Source organism: Diplotaxodon limnothrissa, linkage group LG20 (assembly GCF_057381915.1).
Source record: "Diplotaxodon limnothrissa isolate DT_005_m linkage group LG20, D_limnothrissa_male_GT1.1, whole genome shotgun sequence".
Classification (NCBI taxonomy): domain Eukaryota; kingdom Metazoa; phylum Chordata; class Actinopteri; order Cichliformes; family Cichlidae; genus Diplotaxodon; species Diplotaxodon limnothrissa.
The window spans coordinates 5,947,422-5,967,032 of record NC_140615.1 but is presented as its reverse complement, the minus strand read 5'-3'; the positions used below and the strand labels follow the sequence as shown (position 1 = coordinate 5,967,032).

The following is a 19,611-nucleotide window of genomic DNA, read 5'->3' as shown; positions in this document are numbered from 1 at the left end:
CTCAGGAAGGGAGCAAATACTTTTTCACGACACTGTATATCACGCTACCTCCATCGGTGGTAGGTTGAACTGTGTTTCTCCCACAGAAGTCACTTGTTGGTGTTTACCCAGGCTCAGCGGGTGAGAGCAGCAGTGCTAAAGTCACACCTCAGGCCACTAAAACGGAGCCTGGATGTGAGGCCCCCAACATCAGGTGTCCAACAGAGAATGAGACGTGCCAAAGTTCTCACACAAGGCGACCGTCAAGGAATCTTAATTAGACCGTGGCCTCCTTTGAAGGGAAGATCTGTCATAGTCAGATTAATAGTGTCTTACTTCAGTAGGTTCCTGTCTTTAAGTCACACACTCCACATTCATTTGTGACTGGGTTATAAAAGTGTGGTGATAAAACAGAAGAGTGCTTTCACTCTGCACTTTAAAATGTGCACACAGACCTAATTACATCCAGTATGGGAACCAGACAACACCTTTTGATGTGATCTTTTATGATTTACATACTTTCTCTGTCACAGTCTGGCGAGGGCAGACTGTATGAATTGAAAAAGGACCCAAAATGCAGACTCCAAGGAACAGGGAACAAAACTTTAATGTTAACAAAAAGCGAGCCGTTTAATATGGCTGGTAAAAAAGGTACAAACAAAGGGCAAGGCAAACTGAAGCAAAATTAACACAAACCTAAACTGGGAAATCTAAACAAACAATAAGAAAAACCTAGACAAGAAACTTGGAAACATGGCGTGGACAACAGACGACCTGACAATCACACACTGAAAACAGAGGACTTAAATACACAGGAGGTGATTAGGGGAAGTGGAGACACATGAGGAAACAGCTGGCACACATGAACATAATGACGTCACAGTGGGAGAGTAAAACTGAACATGATGAACACAGAACACCAGACCTCTTCACAATAAAACAGGAAACATAATGAGACATAGACATGACAACCCGAACTTGACAACGTAAGACACAGACATGAAACGCATGAAGAGCAGGGGAGATTTAACATGGTTGGAAACACGAGGGGGAAATAATAACTAGAAACACTTAGGCATAATAATACAAACTTGATAACATAAGACACGCAGCATGAAACACGAAGGGTGAGGGGAAGCTTAAATACAGGGGAAGAAAACACAAGGAGTCTAATAACCAAATGAACTTAGATAACCTAATGAACAAAATAAACTCAAACTTAAAACGCTGGGTCAAAAGACCCAGGACCATGACATTCACTTCTCTGGAAAACAATTGAGTCAAAGGGACGTATTGTGCCAGCGTGTTAGACAGGTTGTATCATTTCCTTGGAACTGTTGGCTCTGATAACTGCGAAAAATGAAGTGGGGAAAGAAATCTGAGTGAAACTCATTATCCCATCATCTGTGTCATATCTACCAAAGCACTTAACTCACAAATTTTAGTATTTTTATGTTTTTTTGTTTTTTTATTTGAATGCACAATAGGCTTTTCAGAAACTGCTGATCCTAGTGGTGGTTGTGTGGGATTTTCCCACACAACCACCACTAGGATTTACAGAGAATGATACTAAAAGAAATTAACGAAAATATCCTAGAAAAACAGACTCTTTCCTTGTGAGCATTGAGAGGGGAATCCCCAGATTTTTACCAGCTGATTAGAATGTAACAGTAAATAAATAACCACACCTTCCAACCAAGGTTTGCAGAAGAGCACCTCTGAATGCACAAGAAACATACAGCCGCAGGAAGACCACTCCGGCTGCTGCTGTCAGATAACAACAGGAAACTGAGGCTATTGGCACAGTTCTCCACAAATGGGCAGTAAAATGATTATGGAGGATTATCTCTTATGATTTTGGGTTGTTTTTATTATTTTTTATATTGTTTACGTGGATGATTTCTTGAAAGCTTGTCTGTAAATCAGGTTTTCCTGTAGGCACATGGAAACACATGACAACACATGACAACAAAAAACATGACAACAAAAAATGACAATGAAAATTAAATAAAAGAATCCATCCTGCCTCGTATCAACAGGACCATGTAACAAATCTCCAATCATCTCAAACTGGTTCGTTGAACAGGATGATTCGTTCACTGTGCTCAGATGACCTCCACAGTTACCAGATCTTAATCCAGTAGAGCACCTTTGGGTGGAACAAGAGATTGTCATCACACATGTGCAAACGATAAATCTGCAGCACCCGTGTGAAGCTCAATATGGACCAAAATGTGAGTGAGGAATGTTTCCAGCACCTTGTTGAATCCACCCAATAATTGGGATAATTAAGGCGTTTCTGAGGAAAACAGGGGTCCTAGTACTGGTGCGTGTACCTTAAGAAGTGGCCAGTGAGTGTATAATCAAATGAGAATCTAAAAGCAAATCTAAAGCATTTGCATTTACGATATGAACTGCAGCTTTATCTTGCTCTCCTGTTTCTCTTTCAAATCGTTTAAATCTACGTCTTCATTACTTTTGCTTTTGGGGCTTCGCACACAATAATTTTCCTGTTTTGCTATCGGACATCTTTGTCCTTGACTTTGATTTATCGTAAAAATACTGTAAATATTATTAGTTGGTACTCTGATTTGTGCCATGTGTTCCTGTTGTTTGAATTGTGATATATGGCAGCTTCACATGACAGCACTTGACTTTAAAAGCTTAATAAAAAATCAGCTAGCAACTAGCTCCAAAGCAAAAGTAGCAGTTTGTTATGGTCAATTTCTCAGATTTTACTCACTTGCTTAATTTAAGAACTTTTTGTGTTTTTTAAGTTAAAACACACACAAAAGAATTTTTCCCATGAACAATCAGCAAGTGTTTAAAAAAACTGATTACATTGAAGCATCATGTTTTGGATTTCATATGATTTTAAATATATATATATATAAAAGTGACTTCCAGATAACAGAAAGCCTTATAGAGATGTTCTATGGTTTAGTTCTCCAGCTTAAATGATTATTTAGGTAGCAGTTAAATGCTAGCTAACTCAAACGGCCTTACTCTCAGTGCTGAAAGAAAAGAAGAGTTTTTACAGTGAACTTTATGTCTCCAACTGAGCACACAATTTGTTCTTGGATTTAAGGATTTAAGACCTTCCACATCATTTCTTTGGATTGCCATGGGCTATAAGTCAGTCTTTGATGCGGCTGAAAGAGTCAAAAAGTGTATCAGCCCCCTCACAGTAGGTGCAGTAATCCAAGTTGACACTGCAGCCCTTTCAGAGAAGGTGACAGCATCTCTGTGGCTTGTTAAAGGCTGTGCGGAGGCTGACACCAGGGGAAAAGGAGATGCTGCAGTGGTAGGAATGCTGGGAGGACAGACGGCCCCCCAGATCAGCTGTAGCAGCTCTTCCAGAGTGAGCACATTCGACCAGACAGACTGTAAAGTCGTTAGCGTCCTGATAGCAGCAGAGCTGACAGAACTTTCCATCTACCGTTGACTTCTGAACTACAAGTTAAGCTCAACATTACTGAATAATGTTAACAGTATAGCTGAGGTTTGCAACCCCCCCCTCCCAACAATACCCACCAGTATTTGTAGTGTTGCGTATACATGATGGTGCCACGCAGTGAGCATGTGTGTTACAATCTGGGCCCACATTTTTTAGCTTGTGCTTGTTTATTTCTTGGTAAATTGTCTCTATTAGAAAGAAGGTGGCAACCATCAGCAGATCATGTTGAAATTAAAGACAAACATGAAGCAGGTTGTAGACTTAAAACGAGCAACGCCCATCTCTGATGGTTTTTAGGTTTCTTTGTGGAAATTTATATATTAGAGATCAGTCATTGCACTGAATAAAAAACGCATTGTGTGTTCAGATATGACTGAGTTTAGACTGACAACAAACTTTCCAGGTCATGCTTCTCATGTCTCCTTCCATACTCATCTTCATATGTACTTCCTCAGAAGTGCACCCTGGTTTGGAAAGCAGTACCCCACAATTCAGATTTTCTTGGCTACCTGGCTAATGCGTACTGTCCAAAGAATAAGAATGGTTTTATTTTAAAAAACAAAAGACCAACCCATAATATATAATCAGTATGATTTGATACTGTTCTTTGCAAAGACAGGAACAAAAAAAAACCCAACATATTTTTAAATCCACCTTTCTAAAGTTCAGGTGTTTGATTGAGGTGAGATGTCCCTTTAATATCAGTACCAGTATGTACAATTTCAAATGTATCTATTTAACAGTCATCAGTAACAAAAAGCAGCCTGCAGCATCACCCACAATAAACCTGCAGTCATTTTCAAATTTATTAACGTGCTTAAATTAGTCTAAGACCTTTTTGTCATTTCTGATAGGTAGACTTTGTTATTTTCAGAAAAAGGTTATTATAGTGAACATACATGAGGTTATGTTATATATCATCAAGCAAGCACAGAGATCTCCATCTCATCCTACTGTGGTTATAAGACAGCCGTAGGCGTTTTACATCTTATTCTGAATGTGTTTTGGAAGAGTACGAGTTTATGGGGCCGTGTGTGTGCAGACGCAGTCACAGGTGTTAATGCCATGTGACTGAGGTCAAGACGGGTAAAGTGAGAGTGCTCAGCTGTCCACGTAGATCACTGTGAAAGAGCAGTATGTTGGGAATGGACCAGAGAACTGTGTAGAGTGATCCTAGCAACAAACTGTTAGAAACACAACTGTTACTCTGTGTGTGTGTCAGTCAGTTTTTATTAGGAAACAACATACACCTACTATTCCGAGTGTCACAGTGCTCCCAGCGCCATAAACGTCATGCCTTTTTTTGTTGTTGTTTGTCTTTGATAAATGGAGAGCTGCATTGTTTACATGTGATGGTATCGAGTACACCGTTGCTAAAGAATAAATATGTGCATGCAATTAGGTTTCATAATTTCCTGGACAAAGACAATTTTTGCATTTCTGCTTCTGCACACCACCACAGTGGACTTTTAAAATGAAGTGCAGTACACGAGCTGTATAAACAAATTCAAATTTCAAATTTTATTTGTCACGTACACAGTCATACACAGTACGATATGTAGTGAAATGCTTGGACAACTGCTCGTGACCTAAAGAAAACAAAAAAAGGAAAAGGCTATGAATAAGATAGGAAATAAATATGAAAAATTAAAAAGGGTAAATTTAACTAGGAAGGAATAGAATATAAATTAAGGTTAAAAATGAAATAACTGTACAACACAAATTAGAATGAAGGGTAAATTTAACTGGGAAGAATAAGATAAAGATAAATATATAAATTAAAGTTGAAAATAAAATAACTGTACAACAAAATACACAATACACAATATAGAACTATATAAGAATGTATGAAGAAATCTAAATATAAATAAATATATACACAATAACAGCAGCTGTACAAGTATTAACCGGAAATGAAGAATATAGTGACCAGTGTTGTGCAAAACCAAAGTCCAGAAAGTCCAGTGTGTGTAAGAACTGTATGTGTGGGTCAGTACTGTGTGGTGGTGTGATTGAGAGACCGTATCGCCTGCGGGAAGAAGCTCCTCCTCAGTCTCTCTGTGTTGGTCTTCAGGGAGCGGAATCGCTTTCCTGACCTCAACAGAGAGAACAGTCTGTTGTTGGGATGGCTGAGGTCCTTCACGATCTTCATGGCCTTGGTCCAGCACCGCCTGCTGTAGATTGAGTGCAGGTCAGGGAGCTCGGAGCGGATGGTGCGCTCAGCTGACCGCACAACCCTCTGTAGAGCTCGTCTGTCCTGCATGGTGCTGTTCCCGAACCAGACAACAAGTTTTAATATGAATCATATTTGCTGCCTTATTTTATTTTTGATGATGTAGAACTCTCAAAAACTCCTGTATCAAATATGATTACCTGTTTAGGAATTACAGACATTTTTTGACAAACTAACATAATTTTAACATAATTAAATATTTATTATTTAATTATAAGGATAGTTTTTAAATACTCCTGTTTAATAATGCTTTGCGGTCACTGAAAGCCTGAAGTCTAGGACCCATGGACATCACCACATGCAGATGGTCTGTCAGGCCTTTAAGCTTTAAACCCCTTGAATTAAAGCTGAGAGTCTGCACGTCAGTCACATGTTTAATTAAAAATGCACGGTGGTGAACTATCCAATAATTTATGGACACAACTGTAGGGACCATTTATACATGGACGGGTAAACCTTTGCTCTTCAGTTACAACTTTTCATTTTGTATGTCACTTGCAACCAGTTGTTTCTGTGTGTGTTTGAAATCACCAGAACAATTTTCACCTTTGAAAACATGTTTATTCATTTTTTAAAGTGTATAGTATTGCTCCATTTGGCAACAGTGCAAAATCCAACATTTTAAAGTCCATCATAAATAAGAAACATACCATAAATAAATATCACCACATTTAACACAAACTTTAAAAAAAAGAAGAAGCTACAGTCACATAAAATTGCACAAATAGATGTAAGATATCTTAAGCAATCTTTCTATGTACATTTGGATCCACAGAATGGAGGCTAAAGTCTTGTGTGGTTTTGTGCACCTTTTGTCTTTAAAGTCTGTCCCTGCCTTGTATCGACTTCATCACAGCGTCTCTATAAGGCCATCACGACTCCAACTCTACGAGCGTCCGCACTTACACAGAAATTAAAACGCAAGGTTGTTTTAGATAAACAGAAAAGGTTCAACAAAAATCCTTCAAAATAAGGAAAAAAGGCAACTTCTCAGAAGTTTGGAAAGGTTAACACTGCACGACACGTGAAATGAACCCAGGTCCCATTTACTTTAGACATGCAGGTGAGATTCCCAAATCACCCACAACAGGTTCAGTGACATTATATTTGTGGTTAATCATACGGCATATATGATGAGGTAATAAAAAAGGGAATATGACAGCACCAAGTGTCAACAACATTACTGATTAGTGTCAAGTGTTGGCATACTGAAGCTAAACTAGACCTTTCTGCTTTGACTGAATTCCAGGATGATATCCACTTCCACATTTTTGGAAAAAACTGATCAAGAAGCAGGATTAAAAACAGTATAGATTTCTTTCATTGAGTGGTCAGCAGGTTTGCGAGCGATTAAAGCCTTTGTCACAAATGCAGTGTCAAATGCGGTCATGCTTATGGCAGTGAAGAAATATTTAGAAATGCAAAACGAAGGCCGCATTTCGAGATGCAACAGGAGAAACTCTACCCCTCTCATGCTTTAGACATTCTTTGTCATATCCACTGATGATATGCACATCACACATCTAAATAAATATATTAAAAACACTCTGAAGTAGGCATAGGTCGGATCTCCTTTCCTCCCTAAGCATATTTAAAACAGAATATATATTAGCATTTATACATTTTTATAAATACATATACTTTATCATCTCTGTTTTATATCTTTAAAAAAAGAAAAAAAGAAAATGGATCCAAACTCATTTACAGTTTTGAGGGCCTAGCTTTTCTATGCTGTTGGTGTCCATGCGCTCTTGCAGTGAGGGTTTACAACATTGCCTGTTACTGCCACCTAGTGTGGCAAAGCAGCACTACAATATATATATTTTTTCCTATCTTGTTGGTGCCAGTACATAAACATGCATGGTACAACCAGTAAAAATCTACATTCCAAAATAAATCATTCAGCTTTTCTCTCTCTCTCTTTTGTTTTTTTTAAATACATTATTGCAAAACCTCTGGGTGTCAAAGAAAAACCTTGCAGCGAGACCGCAACATCAAACCAAATACATTTACATCACACACGACAGAATTAAGGGGCCACCGTGTTTTTAGGTGTGTCAAACACCAGAGCGGTGGGAAATTTTTTTATTTTTATTTATTTATTTATTTTTAAAAAGTGGAGCTTTGAAGAACGATTGGTCAATGTTCACATATGGGAGGGAGCCGGTATCTTTATGGCTATACAGTGGAGGTACTAAGGCCAGATATAGTGTAGTCCAGAATTAAGGGGAATATTGAAAACAGCCAGATTGTTAGAGGAAATTTAGAACATGCAATGCAGTAAGCCCAGTTTTTGTTCATTCAACCTCAAATTAATATAATCAATGAGGCTAAGAATGTATCTGAAGCTGCAAATGCACAAAACTGAAAGTTTTGTTGATTTTTTAAAAGGACTTTTTGTTGATATAATAAAAAATTTACTTGTGAAATACTGTACATTACAGTTTCCTATAATCAGTGAAAACAACATAGATCTTTAAATCCATTACCAGCATGTTTGTTTGTATTTTAATTCTGGTGCACTAATCTTCACCAAAACTGCCACTAATTCTGAAGCACACTACACCGAGGCCTCAGCCCATCTGTTCCCCTCGCCTCCACACATTTACCTGTCCAACCACCAGCGCTCTTCCTCCTCATCTTCTTTGTTTCAAACAGAGCAGTTGCGTCTCTTCCCAGAGCCAGTCTGGGCTGTAGCAGCAGAGGCTGAGGTCAGCCAAACAATGACCCCGTGTCAAAGGCTGGTGGAAGAAACCGAGAGGGTGGGCGAGGAAGGTGGCGGGAAGTTCAGGAGCTCCAGCACAGCCACACCCACGCTGCTGCGCCGTGTGAACATGCAGGAGGCTGCGACCCATTTATTGCTGCGTGGGTTGTACTTTTCAATGGAGTTGAGACTGGAGCTGCCATCATTGCCTCCCACTGCGTATAACCAGCCATCCATTGCCACCAGGTCATGAGTGCTCCTGGAAGGGAAAAAGACTATTTAAATGTGTAAGTTCTCACATATATTTAATATGATGTGTGCAAGTCGCTACTGCTGAAACGGACAAAGAAACAAATAGCAAATTCATGTGGTCTGAAACCACAGCTAAAAGCTGCAGTGTTCAAAGAGAAGAGAAGCAATTGGGACACCCAATGACCAGTGTACTGGCTTAGCCTTTGGATGAAACTGTCAATTTTGGGGACTTGTGGTGTTGCCAATTTTCTCTCCATCGTTTCTTTTTAAAAGTAAAATAGAAGGATAATGAAAATGAATCAGCGTCAGACAATGTCCAATAGTTATCAGATGAAATTTGGCATCTAGCATTTCTCATTTGCTCTCCACACAGACATGCAACCAAAGCCTCCTCAAAGGCCATTAGTCAATGCCACTCAAATTTTAAGATAAAAGTGGAAACCAGAAAGTTTCTGCTGTCTCTTACCTATAGATGTTATATAATCATATACACAAGCTGTTTACAGAGCTTTTCACACGACTCTGTGCAGTCCTATGGTTAAGCACTCCCTTACTGCTTCCACAGGAAATAAGCTAAGCAGCAGCCAGGTGCTGATGATGAATTGCACTTTGATCATCAGCAAGTTTGCGCACCTCTATAAAAGCAGCAACGTTTGGCAGTTTGCTGCCTGAAGCATTCAGGTGTTTGTTAACACATTGCCACAATTGCCCAAGTGAAGATGTCCCAGCAAATTCACATAAAAGTCAGGCCGTGAAAAAAAATAAATAAAAAATACAAGAACTTTGTCTCAGATGCTGCAGGCCTCAGCATGTTAAATGTTAAAGTTTATGACAGTAAAATTTAAAAATGTGAACACGTGCGGCTTGTTTGGAACGATTTTCTCTAAAAAGAACCAGGTGACATGGCTTTGGTTTGCAAAGACGAACCTAAACAAACTACAAGACTTCAGGAACAATGAACTTTGGACAGACAAAATTACTGCCGTAAACACGGTATATCCATTCAAACATCTCACGCCACAGTCAAGCATGGTAGTGGAGGGGTGGTGATTGGGGCTCGTTTTGCAACCACAGGACCTGGACACCTTGCAGTTATTGAGTCAAACATGAACTTTTACAAAAAAAACTACAAGAGGGTTTCAAAAACCACACAGGACTGTCGCTACCAAAAACCTTAATGTAACATAATGTGTATATGAGCCTGTTGCAGTGCTTGGGTAACACAACTCTGTTTAATATTTAGCTTTGGGGATTAAAGCAACCTGACATGGCACAGACCTTTAAAAAGCAGTACTTTTTGAACATCTATACTTAATTCTTAATCAAAGCAAATGATCGGTGTAAAAAATAAATAATTTAAAAAAGAAACATTTTCTGCGCTTAAAGAGGACTTGGAACAAATTTGGTTTTAATGTTCATTTCAAATATCCCCGTCGTGACCGTAACACAATGAGATGATTTTGGACAAGACTATTATTCTACAGTGTCTCCCACACCAGCACACGTTAGAAGTGGCTATAGCGTGTGACACATTAGTAGCCAGTACAGTGTGATTGTTTTGGACTGTGGAAATGGAGCCTCTCAGCAACTGGATAAGAAAAGAACTCCAAGGCACACAGCTGATTAATGCCATGGGTTATTCATGGAGCTGCACAGTCAACTGTTGTCAGGTTTTTCTGCTCCTACAACACACTGACTCATACATAACCAAGTGTGCGTGTGCGGATGCATAAGTGTGTCTGCCCTGGGAAAGAGCAAATCTGCCGATGCTATCACAAATCCTCAACAGCTACATCTCCAAATCTTCCTCCGTGCTGCAGATCCTGTGACAATACAAAGCTGCGAGCGTGCTTGCATGTATGCCTTTGTTGATAATCACTTGCAAGATGAGTTTCAGCTTTCATCTTCTAAGAAAATTAAAACATAAAAACTCTGTTGTGGAAAATAGGCCACTTGATGTTTATGCCTTAAGAAGGTTTTGGCAGCACAAGGGGAAAAAAAATCCTCCAAATGCCCCGACACCCGAGCCTTTTGCACACAGCGAACTAATTGCAGCCGAGATACTATTCTGACAAGCTACATACAGACAGAGCTACAGATATTTTTTCAGCTTTTCAAAGAAGATGGTTTTATCTCTTTATTTAGGTTAGAGTAAAACTGAGGCTTGGCCTGTGGTGCTTCTCAAATCCTTTCAGCAAGGTGTCGTGCTTGTTAGAAGCACAAAAATAAGGATAAAAGCTGGACAGCGCTAAAAAAACCAAAACAAAAAAAACCCACAGAGGCTGTTTCCATATTCTTCACTCCCAGCTGAAGTTATGCAGGCGTAAAGGGAGAACTGGGTCATCCTGCTGGCTCAGTTGGCTAAAGGTGTGTTTAATTTATTACCTTGAATTCATCCCAGATTTTTTTCTCATCTCTTCTCTTTCTGCCTCTTACGGTGCAGCATAATGTAAAAAAAACAAACCATAACCTCTGTTCTCTTTGTAAATGTGGCTAACCTGCGTATATTCATGGCGGAAACTCCTTCCCAGGTGTTGGTCTTGGGGTTGAAGCGCTCCACTGAGTTCAGGCAGCTGGTGCCATCATTGCCTCCTGCGACGTAAAGCATGCCGTCGAGCACGGCCACCCCGGCACTGCTGCGTCGACTCAACATGTTGGCGATGGCGGTCCACGTGTTGCTCTGTTCAGCCAATCAAGAGACCGAGCACATATTCACACAGCAGATTCATTTGTACCGTTTCACTCTGTCTACAGCATCCAGTCTAGGTAAACCTGGCAACAGACGAGTTTTTCTAATGATAAATTTAACAGCTGTATACCTGGGGGTCATATTTCTCCACTGTTGCGAGATGTGAGGAGCTGTCATAACCTCCCACCGCATACAAGCTGCCATCTGGAGGGGAAAAGGGAGTAAATACTGAGAATGTAAATATTAGCGGTCGCATACCGAGATGGCAACTCCCTCTTGATGTGAGTTATTAAAATACAAACAGTGAAAAGTAAATACAGGAGCACAGCTTGGTTTTTTTTGCCAGTACCTACCCAGAGTTGCTACTCGAACATATCTCCTACGAGTGCTCATAGCAGCGATTGAGGTCCATGTGCTGGTCAGAGGGTCGTACCTCTCCGCACTAAAAGAAGAGGTGAAAAAAGACAGATGCTCACATGTATTTAATTCAGCTTAAAATGATCAGTAATCATCAGCATAATAACAGGCTGTGCATACCTATTGAGACAGGAAGCTCCATCATAACCCCCCGCAGCGTACAGCAGGCCATGCAGGACAGCTACGCCTAGACAGCTCCGTCGTGTTCCCATGGAAACCTCAGGTTGCCAGGAGTTAGTGATAGGGTCATAGGACTCCACGGTTGCAAGGTCAGAGGTGCCGTCATAGCTAAAGAGAGCGACACGGATATAAATGAATGCACAACTTTGCAACAAACGGTGAACATACAAGATAAAAAGTTGCTTTGCATGGAAGAAAGCTCTCACCAGCTTATCGAGCAAATGCAAATTATCCACAAATTCTGCTTCCCCTCAAATCACACAATGTAATGTTTGAGTAACAAATAACTTTTTAGGGTCAAACGCTGCGATTATTATCACCTACCCTCCAACAGCGTATAGTCTGTTCCCAATTGCTGCCACGCCCACCCGTGCCCGCCGAGTGGACATGGACGCCACCATGTGCCAACGGTCTGTTCTGGTGTCGTACGCCTCGCAGTCTCCGTGGATAGCAAACAAGCTGCCACCACCTGGGAAAGAACAAACATACACTAAAAAAAATGAGGAAAAATGCTTTGAGCAAAAACGCAAATGTCATCAGGAGGATGGTGACATGAGAAAACGAGGACTTCAACTTCGGGTTTTTAAAAGGAGTGAAAATGAAATGTGTTTACAGTCATTCCAAACAGCAACGCTAGAAGTTAAAAATGAGGGAGGAGAAGTATTAGAGCCTCACAGCCTCCAATCATAGTGGGTGTAAAGGTCAGATTGTTCATTTTGGAAACAGTCGATGGAGACACATCTGACGTGTGTGTGTGAGTGTGTGTGTACACAGGCGCACTATTCAAGTTCCAACATGCAGTTCACACAGAATAAAAAAATGCTGGCATTTGTAAAAATCATGAGTGACTGGTGAGCTAGAGATGTGTGTGGTCCAAGTGTACCCTAATGGGTACCTTCAGATGCACACTGACCAACGGCGAAGAGCACAGGGCTGGCGCCTTCACAGCGTCGTGGGCGCGTCCGGCTGTTGCTTAAGACACCCCTCTGCTCCGGCATCAGGTGATACTTTAGGGCCTCGATTAGCAGGTCTTTGCACTCCGAGTGGTGACGCACCAGCAGCTCCGTGTCTACGTTGCTCATCAGAAAGTCTCGCCTCAACAATGGCAGCCGCACGCACTTCATCAGCTAGCGAAGACAGTGGGAGAGTGGGTGATGAGCGGGTGGCGCTACATAGAGTTAAACAACAAAAAGGGGAATGGTTTCCATGTTACCCACCCCAAACGACTTACCCAAGGTACATGTTGCCTGCGTCCATCTATATCATGTTTTACCCAACTCAACACGGCTCGGTACACTTCCTCCTCAGATGGCACATTGAGATTGTCACTGGAGATCAAATCTAGGACCTGGATCGCAAAGACAAAGCATATAGGAAGAGTGAAATTATACTATCGCTTACAACTTTATATTATTCTTTTATTTTTTATTTTTTTTTAAATCATAGTGTATCAACTTGGACCGTTGAAAAGCATTTGCAGAATACTTTCTTGTGGTTGTAGAAATCGGCACACAGGAAGTAATTTGCATGGGTCACAGACCGTGTTAGTTCCTGTATATGGTGACTTCAGCTGAAGTCTTGCATCTCCTTTTGTTTTGCTTGATTTGTTGTCTCAATTCAAAGGATGACTCAAAGCACCACTCTGACATCGTGCACACTTCACTTGTGCATTATATTACAGCCTGTGTGTGTGCGCGTGAGCCGTGATACATTTTAAGTAATAGTTTAAGCTACCACTTCTTCAATTGTGCATCTGTGGCACAACGAATGCTGGACTCTGAGTGGCTGGCTGGCAGTGTTCCCAGCCCAAGCCTAAGCTGGCAGGGCTGGGTGGGACCAAGGAAGCCAGCTGCTGCTGTCTTGCCTGGCCAGATCAGAGCAAAACCCTCCCAGGAACAGCCTCCTCTAATCCAGAGTCACACACAGAAATACTGCTGATGCCACTGCCCCACCCTGCAGTCCCTCCTACCACTGCATGCACATAGTGCATCAAATTAACTCCAGAATGTGTGGGTGCATATGGAGAAAAACGCCTTTACTGCCTTTTCATAGCATGGCAGCACGATTGAGGGACATATGAGCGCCACTGTGTCAAAGTACTCATGTCTTCATAAGCTAAACGCAGTAATTAGGAGGAATCTGTCGACTGTTGTCTTCAAAATGTCACGCATACGACTCTACATCACCAAATTTGGCAAGTCACAATCCTGTCGTGCCTTGCCACTTCCTCCAGAGAACATCAGAAGAAATATGGGGCATATTTCACAGCTCTGTGAGCTTGGAGTCCTGTAGAGCAGCCAGTACATAAATCCTGATCTGGTGCAGATTTATGACAGTCACAGAACAGCTGCAGACACGACAGTGGAGTAAGCCAAGAGAAAGAGAGAGACAGAAGAACAGGAATGAAGAAAATGGCCTATTTTTAATCTGCTTTTATGCAGCTTAAGTTTCAGTGTTTTAATGGACTGTGCCCACACACTGCAGATTCAGTCTCTGGGCTTTGAAGGCCAGATACAGAGGGATGCTTAGTGTGTTACTCTGGTGGAACAACATCGCTTTAGGACTGTGGGAATTGTTATTTAAAGAGTGAGAAAATAACAGGAAAGGGATGGTAGTAGCAGTTTGTTAATTTTCTTCAACTTCCTTTTAATTTGCTGTTACCTTCTTAAACATTTCATCTAAGAGAATATATATTTTCTCAATTCTTTAGATGTTACAGTGAGCCCCTGCCTGAAACAAAAACATGATGTGCCTCTGTGGGCTTTTAGAAGCTGTCTGATATCATGAACACCAATTTTTTAAAAAAACCACGAATTGCTCTAAAAGTTTAAAAATAAAAACATGTAAACTTTGTACTCAGGTAGGTGTGTTTAAACTGCAGGAAACAGGAAGTTTAAATAACCCAACAGCAGCACTACTTTATTCTTTAGCATGCCAGGAATAGACTAATACCAACACATAAATGTCAAATACAATATGCCAGGATGTCCCGCTGGATTTTGTATCACTTTGCAGTAAGAAGCTAGCGTATGTTTCTGCCTTTTCTGCTACAATTTTGGGCAACAACTTTTTAAAAAATATTTTCACTCCTTCGGGATCTACTCCAAAAAGGACTTTGCAGTTCTTGTTAGCCAAACATTGCCCTCTTCACAGGTAACTGATAGCAGTGTTTGGCTGCTGAGCAGCTCATTTGACCAGGGTTATATTCTTTCCCAAGGCCCAGCATTCCTTACATCGCTCTAAAATAATAAATGGGTACACCTACAAGATGCATTTCTCTTAAAACGTTGGTTAAAACAAGCAAAAGAAAATTGAACCAAAATAGAAACCATTATTGTTACGTCAGAGGAGCAAACACTGCTGTTAGCTCTCTAAACAGCACAGCAGCTGTGGAAATGTCACTGGCTTTGCCTAATTACCACTTCCCAGACAGGAACCAGAGTGCTGCCACCGCTGAGCCCTGCTAATGAATAAGTGATAGTTTGGCTTAGCCGACTTGCCAGATGACAAAACTGCAGAAGACAGTGAAAACAGGCAGGAGAAAAAGTTTCTCTAGTGAATGTCAAAAGCACACAACTTCCCCGTGGCATGTTGATGCGGTTTAAAAAAGAAAAAGCTGTGCTTGTGTACACATTATGCTGGGGAAAAATTATAGATGTAAGCATTGCTGCGTGTCCTTTGTGCTTTGGCATTATTCATGATAGATTAATCATCACCCCTACCTGTTTCAGTGGCAGCAGCATGAACTCCTCAGTCTTGGACACCTCCACAAAGTGCTGCAGGACATACTTGTGTGCTGACTTGAGCAGGTCGCTGCAGGAGTGTGTGTCAGCGAAGCCTCGGATGCCCAGGCAGTTTGAGGGGTCCAGCTGGCTGAGGAGGAACTTACAGCAGGCGTCCCGCACCCCATTGAGCTGCAACAGGCTCGCTGCTGGGAGCAGTGTCTACAACAGGTGGAAACGCAAAGTCTGTTAATTTTTTTGTGCCATATGAAAAAGAAAGAAAAAAGTGGTTTAGCAGTTGTGTATGTGAATCTTAAAACGTCAAGCCTACCTGCACATTTCCTTCCCCGACCACAATCTCTGCTGTGTAGGCATACTGGATCAGCTGCTCCAAAGCCTGAGGGTCAATGTCGTGAAGGGTCACGTGGGTCTGACGGCTCTCAGACATCTCATCTGCGTGGCCGCACAGAATGAGATCAGATTAATTTTAACAAATTACACCGAGTAAAGCTCCAGCTGATAGCAAAACTCCTCCCTCTTCAATCATACTGACACATGGCATCTCATAGCATTTACAGCACTGCTGCAAAATGTCAGCACAGCTCATTTGTTACCGTTTATTAAATCAGTCGTTTCAAGTGTGTGAGATTTTTGAAATTCCTGGATATAAACACTCTCTCTCCCACAGAACTAAGCCTGGAGCTTCTACAGTAACAGTCATGAGCTTCATCGACTCATAGTTAGACAACCTCACAAACACCTCTGCTGAGGTTTTCTGTTAAAATAGCTTAATTAGGGACTCTGTCAGATGACATGAAGTCTAGCAGCTGAGTCTCCAGGCAAATGACTGTCTGGAGACACACAGCATCCTCACAAAGGGCTAGTGTTTGGGAGGAAATCTGACTTACACACACCTCACATGACCACCTGTGCCCCAGACAGGAATAGGTGGAAGGAAGCGATGATGCTGAAAGGATGGAACAGCCATAACGGCACGCACCCACGCAAAAACAAGTTCTAATGTAAACAAACTCAAACAACAGAGAAAAATAGTTTGCAGTTTGAGTTTGTCATGCCACTTGCTCATCTTTGTTAACTTCAGGGAGAGTATACAGTATATGCATCATCAAGGTCCATAACACAGACTGAACTTACTGGTAAACATAGCGTGGAAGTATGGACTGCAGGACGCCAGCACCACTTTGTGCGCCTTGATTTCTTTGTTGGAGACATGAAGGACGATGTCACATAGCAAGCCACGCTGTCGCATCCGGTTCATGGACACGAAGGAGTCGTGGTAGTGGCGCTTTGAGTTGTGCGAGATGCTGTGGCCATCACGGTTGAGCAGCTGCATGCCCCCCTCCATCATGGTGCCTGACGTTGCGGTCGTGGGCTCGTGCCTGGGCCACACTCTTGGCAACTGAAACGTCAAGAAAAGCTTTTTAATGTCGGCCAATACTAATATCATCATCATAATAAAATCCTTTTTTTGGGGGGTAGACAAAAGTCTTGGCTTTGCTTATCTATAGGGAGTGAGCCGTTATGACAGGTGTCCTGGGCAATCATTATACAGTTATAGCACCCATCCTATCGGCTATGACAGGAAGTCCTGCCAGCATGACAGAAATCTGAGTACAATCACAAAGTGTAGTAGGATGGATGGCCTGATTATTTCACATTCAGTCTCAGGAATGATTAGATCTCACTATGACACACCAGAGAGTTTCAAAAGATGGACATTATGGATGAGCCTGCCATCAAATCAGTGTGATCCATCCTGACTTGCAATTTAATTGGACCACATTTAGCTGTGAACTCCCCCACTCTGCTCTTGAATGGAAGAACACACTTCTGCATGTTGCATAACTGTCATCACGCAGCATCTTAGAAGTTGTTGTCTGATGAATATGTAGTAACGCATACACAGACTAACGCATACACACACATAATGCCTTTAATTTAAAAAAAAAAAAAAAAGGGGGGGGGGGGGGGCAGGGATAGCTCAGTAGGTAGAGTGGTTGCCCCATGACCGGAAGGTCGGGGGTTCGACTCCACTGAACAACTACCCTGAGGTACCCCTGAGCAAGGTACCGTCCCCATAGCATTGGTGGCTGCCCACTGCTTCACTGGGTGAATGGGTTAAATGCAGAGGAGTAATTTCCCTACGGGGACTAACACATGCATATATACACACACACACACATATGAAAGATGGACACAGCCAGCACAACATCACTACCATCTTTTCCATTTGAAACCTGACCTGACAAGCGAGGAGTGGATGTGAGTGTGAAACAGAGGAACACTGAATTCTTGCTGGCAAGTGATTTGCAAGTATTTAGCCACTGAGCAGACGCTGGTTCGCCCTGCGTTCAGACGAATAATTAAAATGTGGCTACAAGGGGCTCTCCCTCAAGCTCCTTCCCTTGCCTGGGAACCCTTCAATGTTCCCCTGGATAAGATCGTAGGATGTGGCTTAAGAGACCAACTTCTCGGCTTAGACTGCTGCCCCTACGACCCAGCCCCAGATAAACACCGAAACACTATTTTACATGCTCTTCTTTTAAATCAATTGATCTGACTGGCCTTCTGATTGGACTGCTCTTCGCAAAACATACGGTCTGAACAGCCGGTTTGGTGGGGCTGCTCTTCTCACAGCCAGAGGTGCTGTATCAGAGATGACAATATTTAGAATATCAGCCAAAAGTGAAAAAGAAATCACAGTAACCACACATTTAGACTTTTTTTTTTTTTTTTTGCTTAAATATATTAGCTGTACTTAGACTGATGTCATTATTTTAAACTTTGCTGTTATTTAATGTGAGCATTCACAGGTGTAGAAGAACTTATATGATTGAAAATAAAGGAATATATGTGATATATGTTTAAACTTTAATGATAAAGAAGGATTCTTAAACTACAGGACCCCTGATAAGTGTGGTCATTGCCTGCAGGACCTTACAGCCACACACATTAAACAAATAAATAAAAATCACACATACCTTAGGATATCTATTTAATACACCAAGCTGGAACATTCCCTTTGAACCACCACATACAAACAGCCTCTGTATGCTTTATTTAGACATATGACAGGAGGTTTACAATCTTGAGTTAATCAGAGCAATTATGCAACAAGCAGAATCTCATCAGGAGAGAATATTGACCAGTTTGAAGTCCAAGAAGTGCAATGCTCAATGCTGAAACCCATTGTACCATTTTTCCTGATTATGTTAAGTTTCACATGACTGTCAAATAAGCAGTTCCCTGTTATGATCAGTACATCCTAATAACGGCTCTGTCGCTTTCAATTCAACACTCTTCCCCCATCCTACCGAGCACCATCTCAAATGTCATCACAGCTGCCTGGCTACTACCCCTGGGTCCCATTTTCCAAAACACAATAGCCCATTAAAAAAAACAAAAACACGCACACCAGCCATGTTCCTCTATGAGGGAACAATCTGCTCTCATGCCCAAGGGAATAGTAAGAGACAATGCTGGAAAATGAGACATGGAAACACGGGATGTTGTGGTAGATGTGAAAACAACTGTCACAGTTAAACTAACAAACTGAAACACTTGTCCTGTTCATCTGAGGCTTGTTTCTCCCTTTATCGTCTCTACCCCCAAACCCTGGCTGGTATCCACACAGAGGCTGAGTTGCTCCTTGATAAATAGTGCCTGCACAATCCTGCTGAATGCACAATTTCATTGGGGGACACAGGGATGTTCCTATCCAAATATCACTATGTGATATACGGAAACCCCAACCCCCACTCCATCAGCACTGAATAAGAGCATATGTCAGCTGCAGCAGCGGCAATAGGAAAGAAAATGAATGTATAATGGCTTTACCGGTGGTTGTTTTGCAGTTATCCTTGAAGACAGTGTGTTCCAGGAGGTAAGGGGAGATGAATGAAGAGCTGTCGCAGTCAGAAGGCTCTAAAATCCTATCACCGTCTACTTATCGGTCCA

The 19,611-nt window shown here is 41.5% G+C and overlaps 1 protein-coding gene across 1 annotated transcript; it reads right to left on the bottom strand.

The window, feature by feature from the left end:
* Nucleotides 1-8,347: 8,347 nt before the first annotated feature.
* klhl17 (kelch-like family member 17) lies at nt 8,348-19,611 on the bottom strand. Its single transcript, XM_085345505.1, has 12 exons — nt 19,492-19,611; nt 16,789-17,053; nt 15,965-16,086; nt 15,634-15,855; nt 13,143-13,259; nt 12,807-13,038; nt 12,236-12,380; nt 11,852-12,019; nt 11,668-11,756; nt 11,445-11,518; nt 11,124-11,305; nt 8,348-8,632 (listed from the first exon to the last, which is right to left on the bottom strand). The coding sequence occupies exons 2-12, from the start codon at nt 17,000-17,002 to the stop codon at nt 8,404-8,406; spliced, it is 1,794 nt and encodes a 597-aa protein (XP_085201631.1). The 5' UTR covers nt 17,003-17,053; nt 19,492-19,611; the 3' UTR covers nt 8,348-8,403.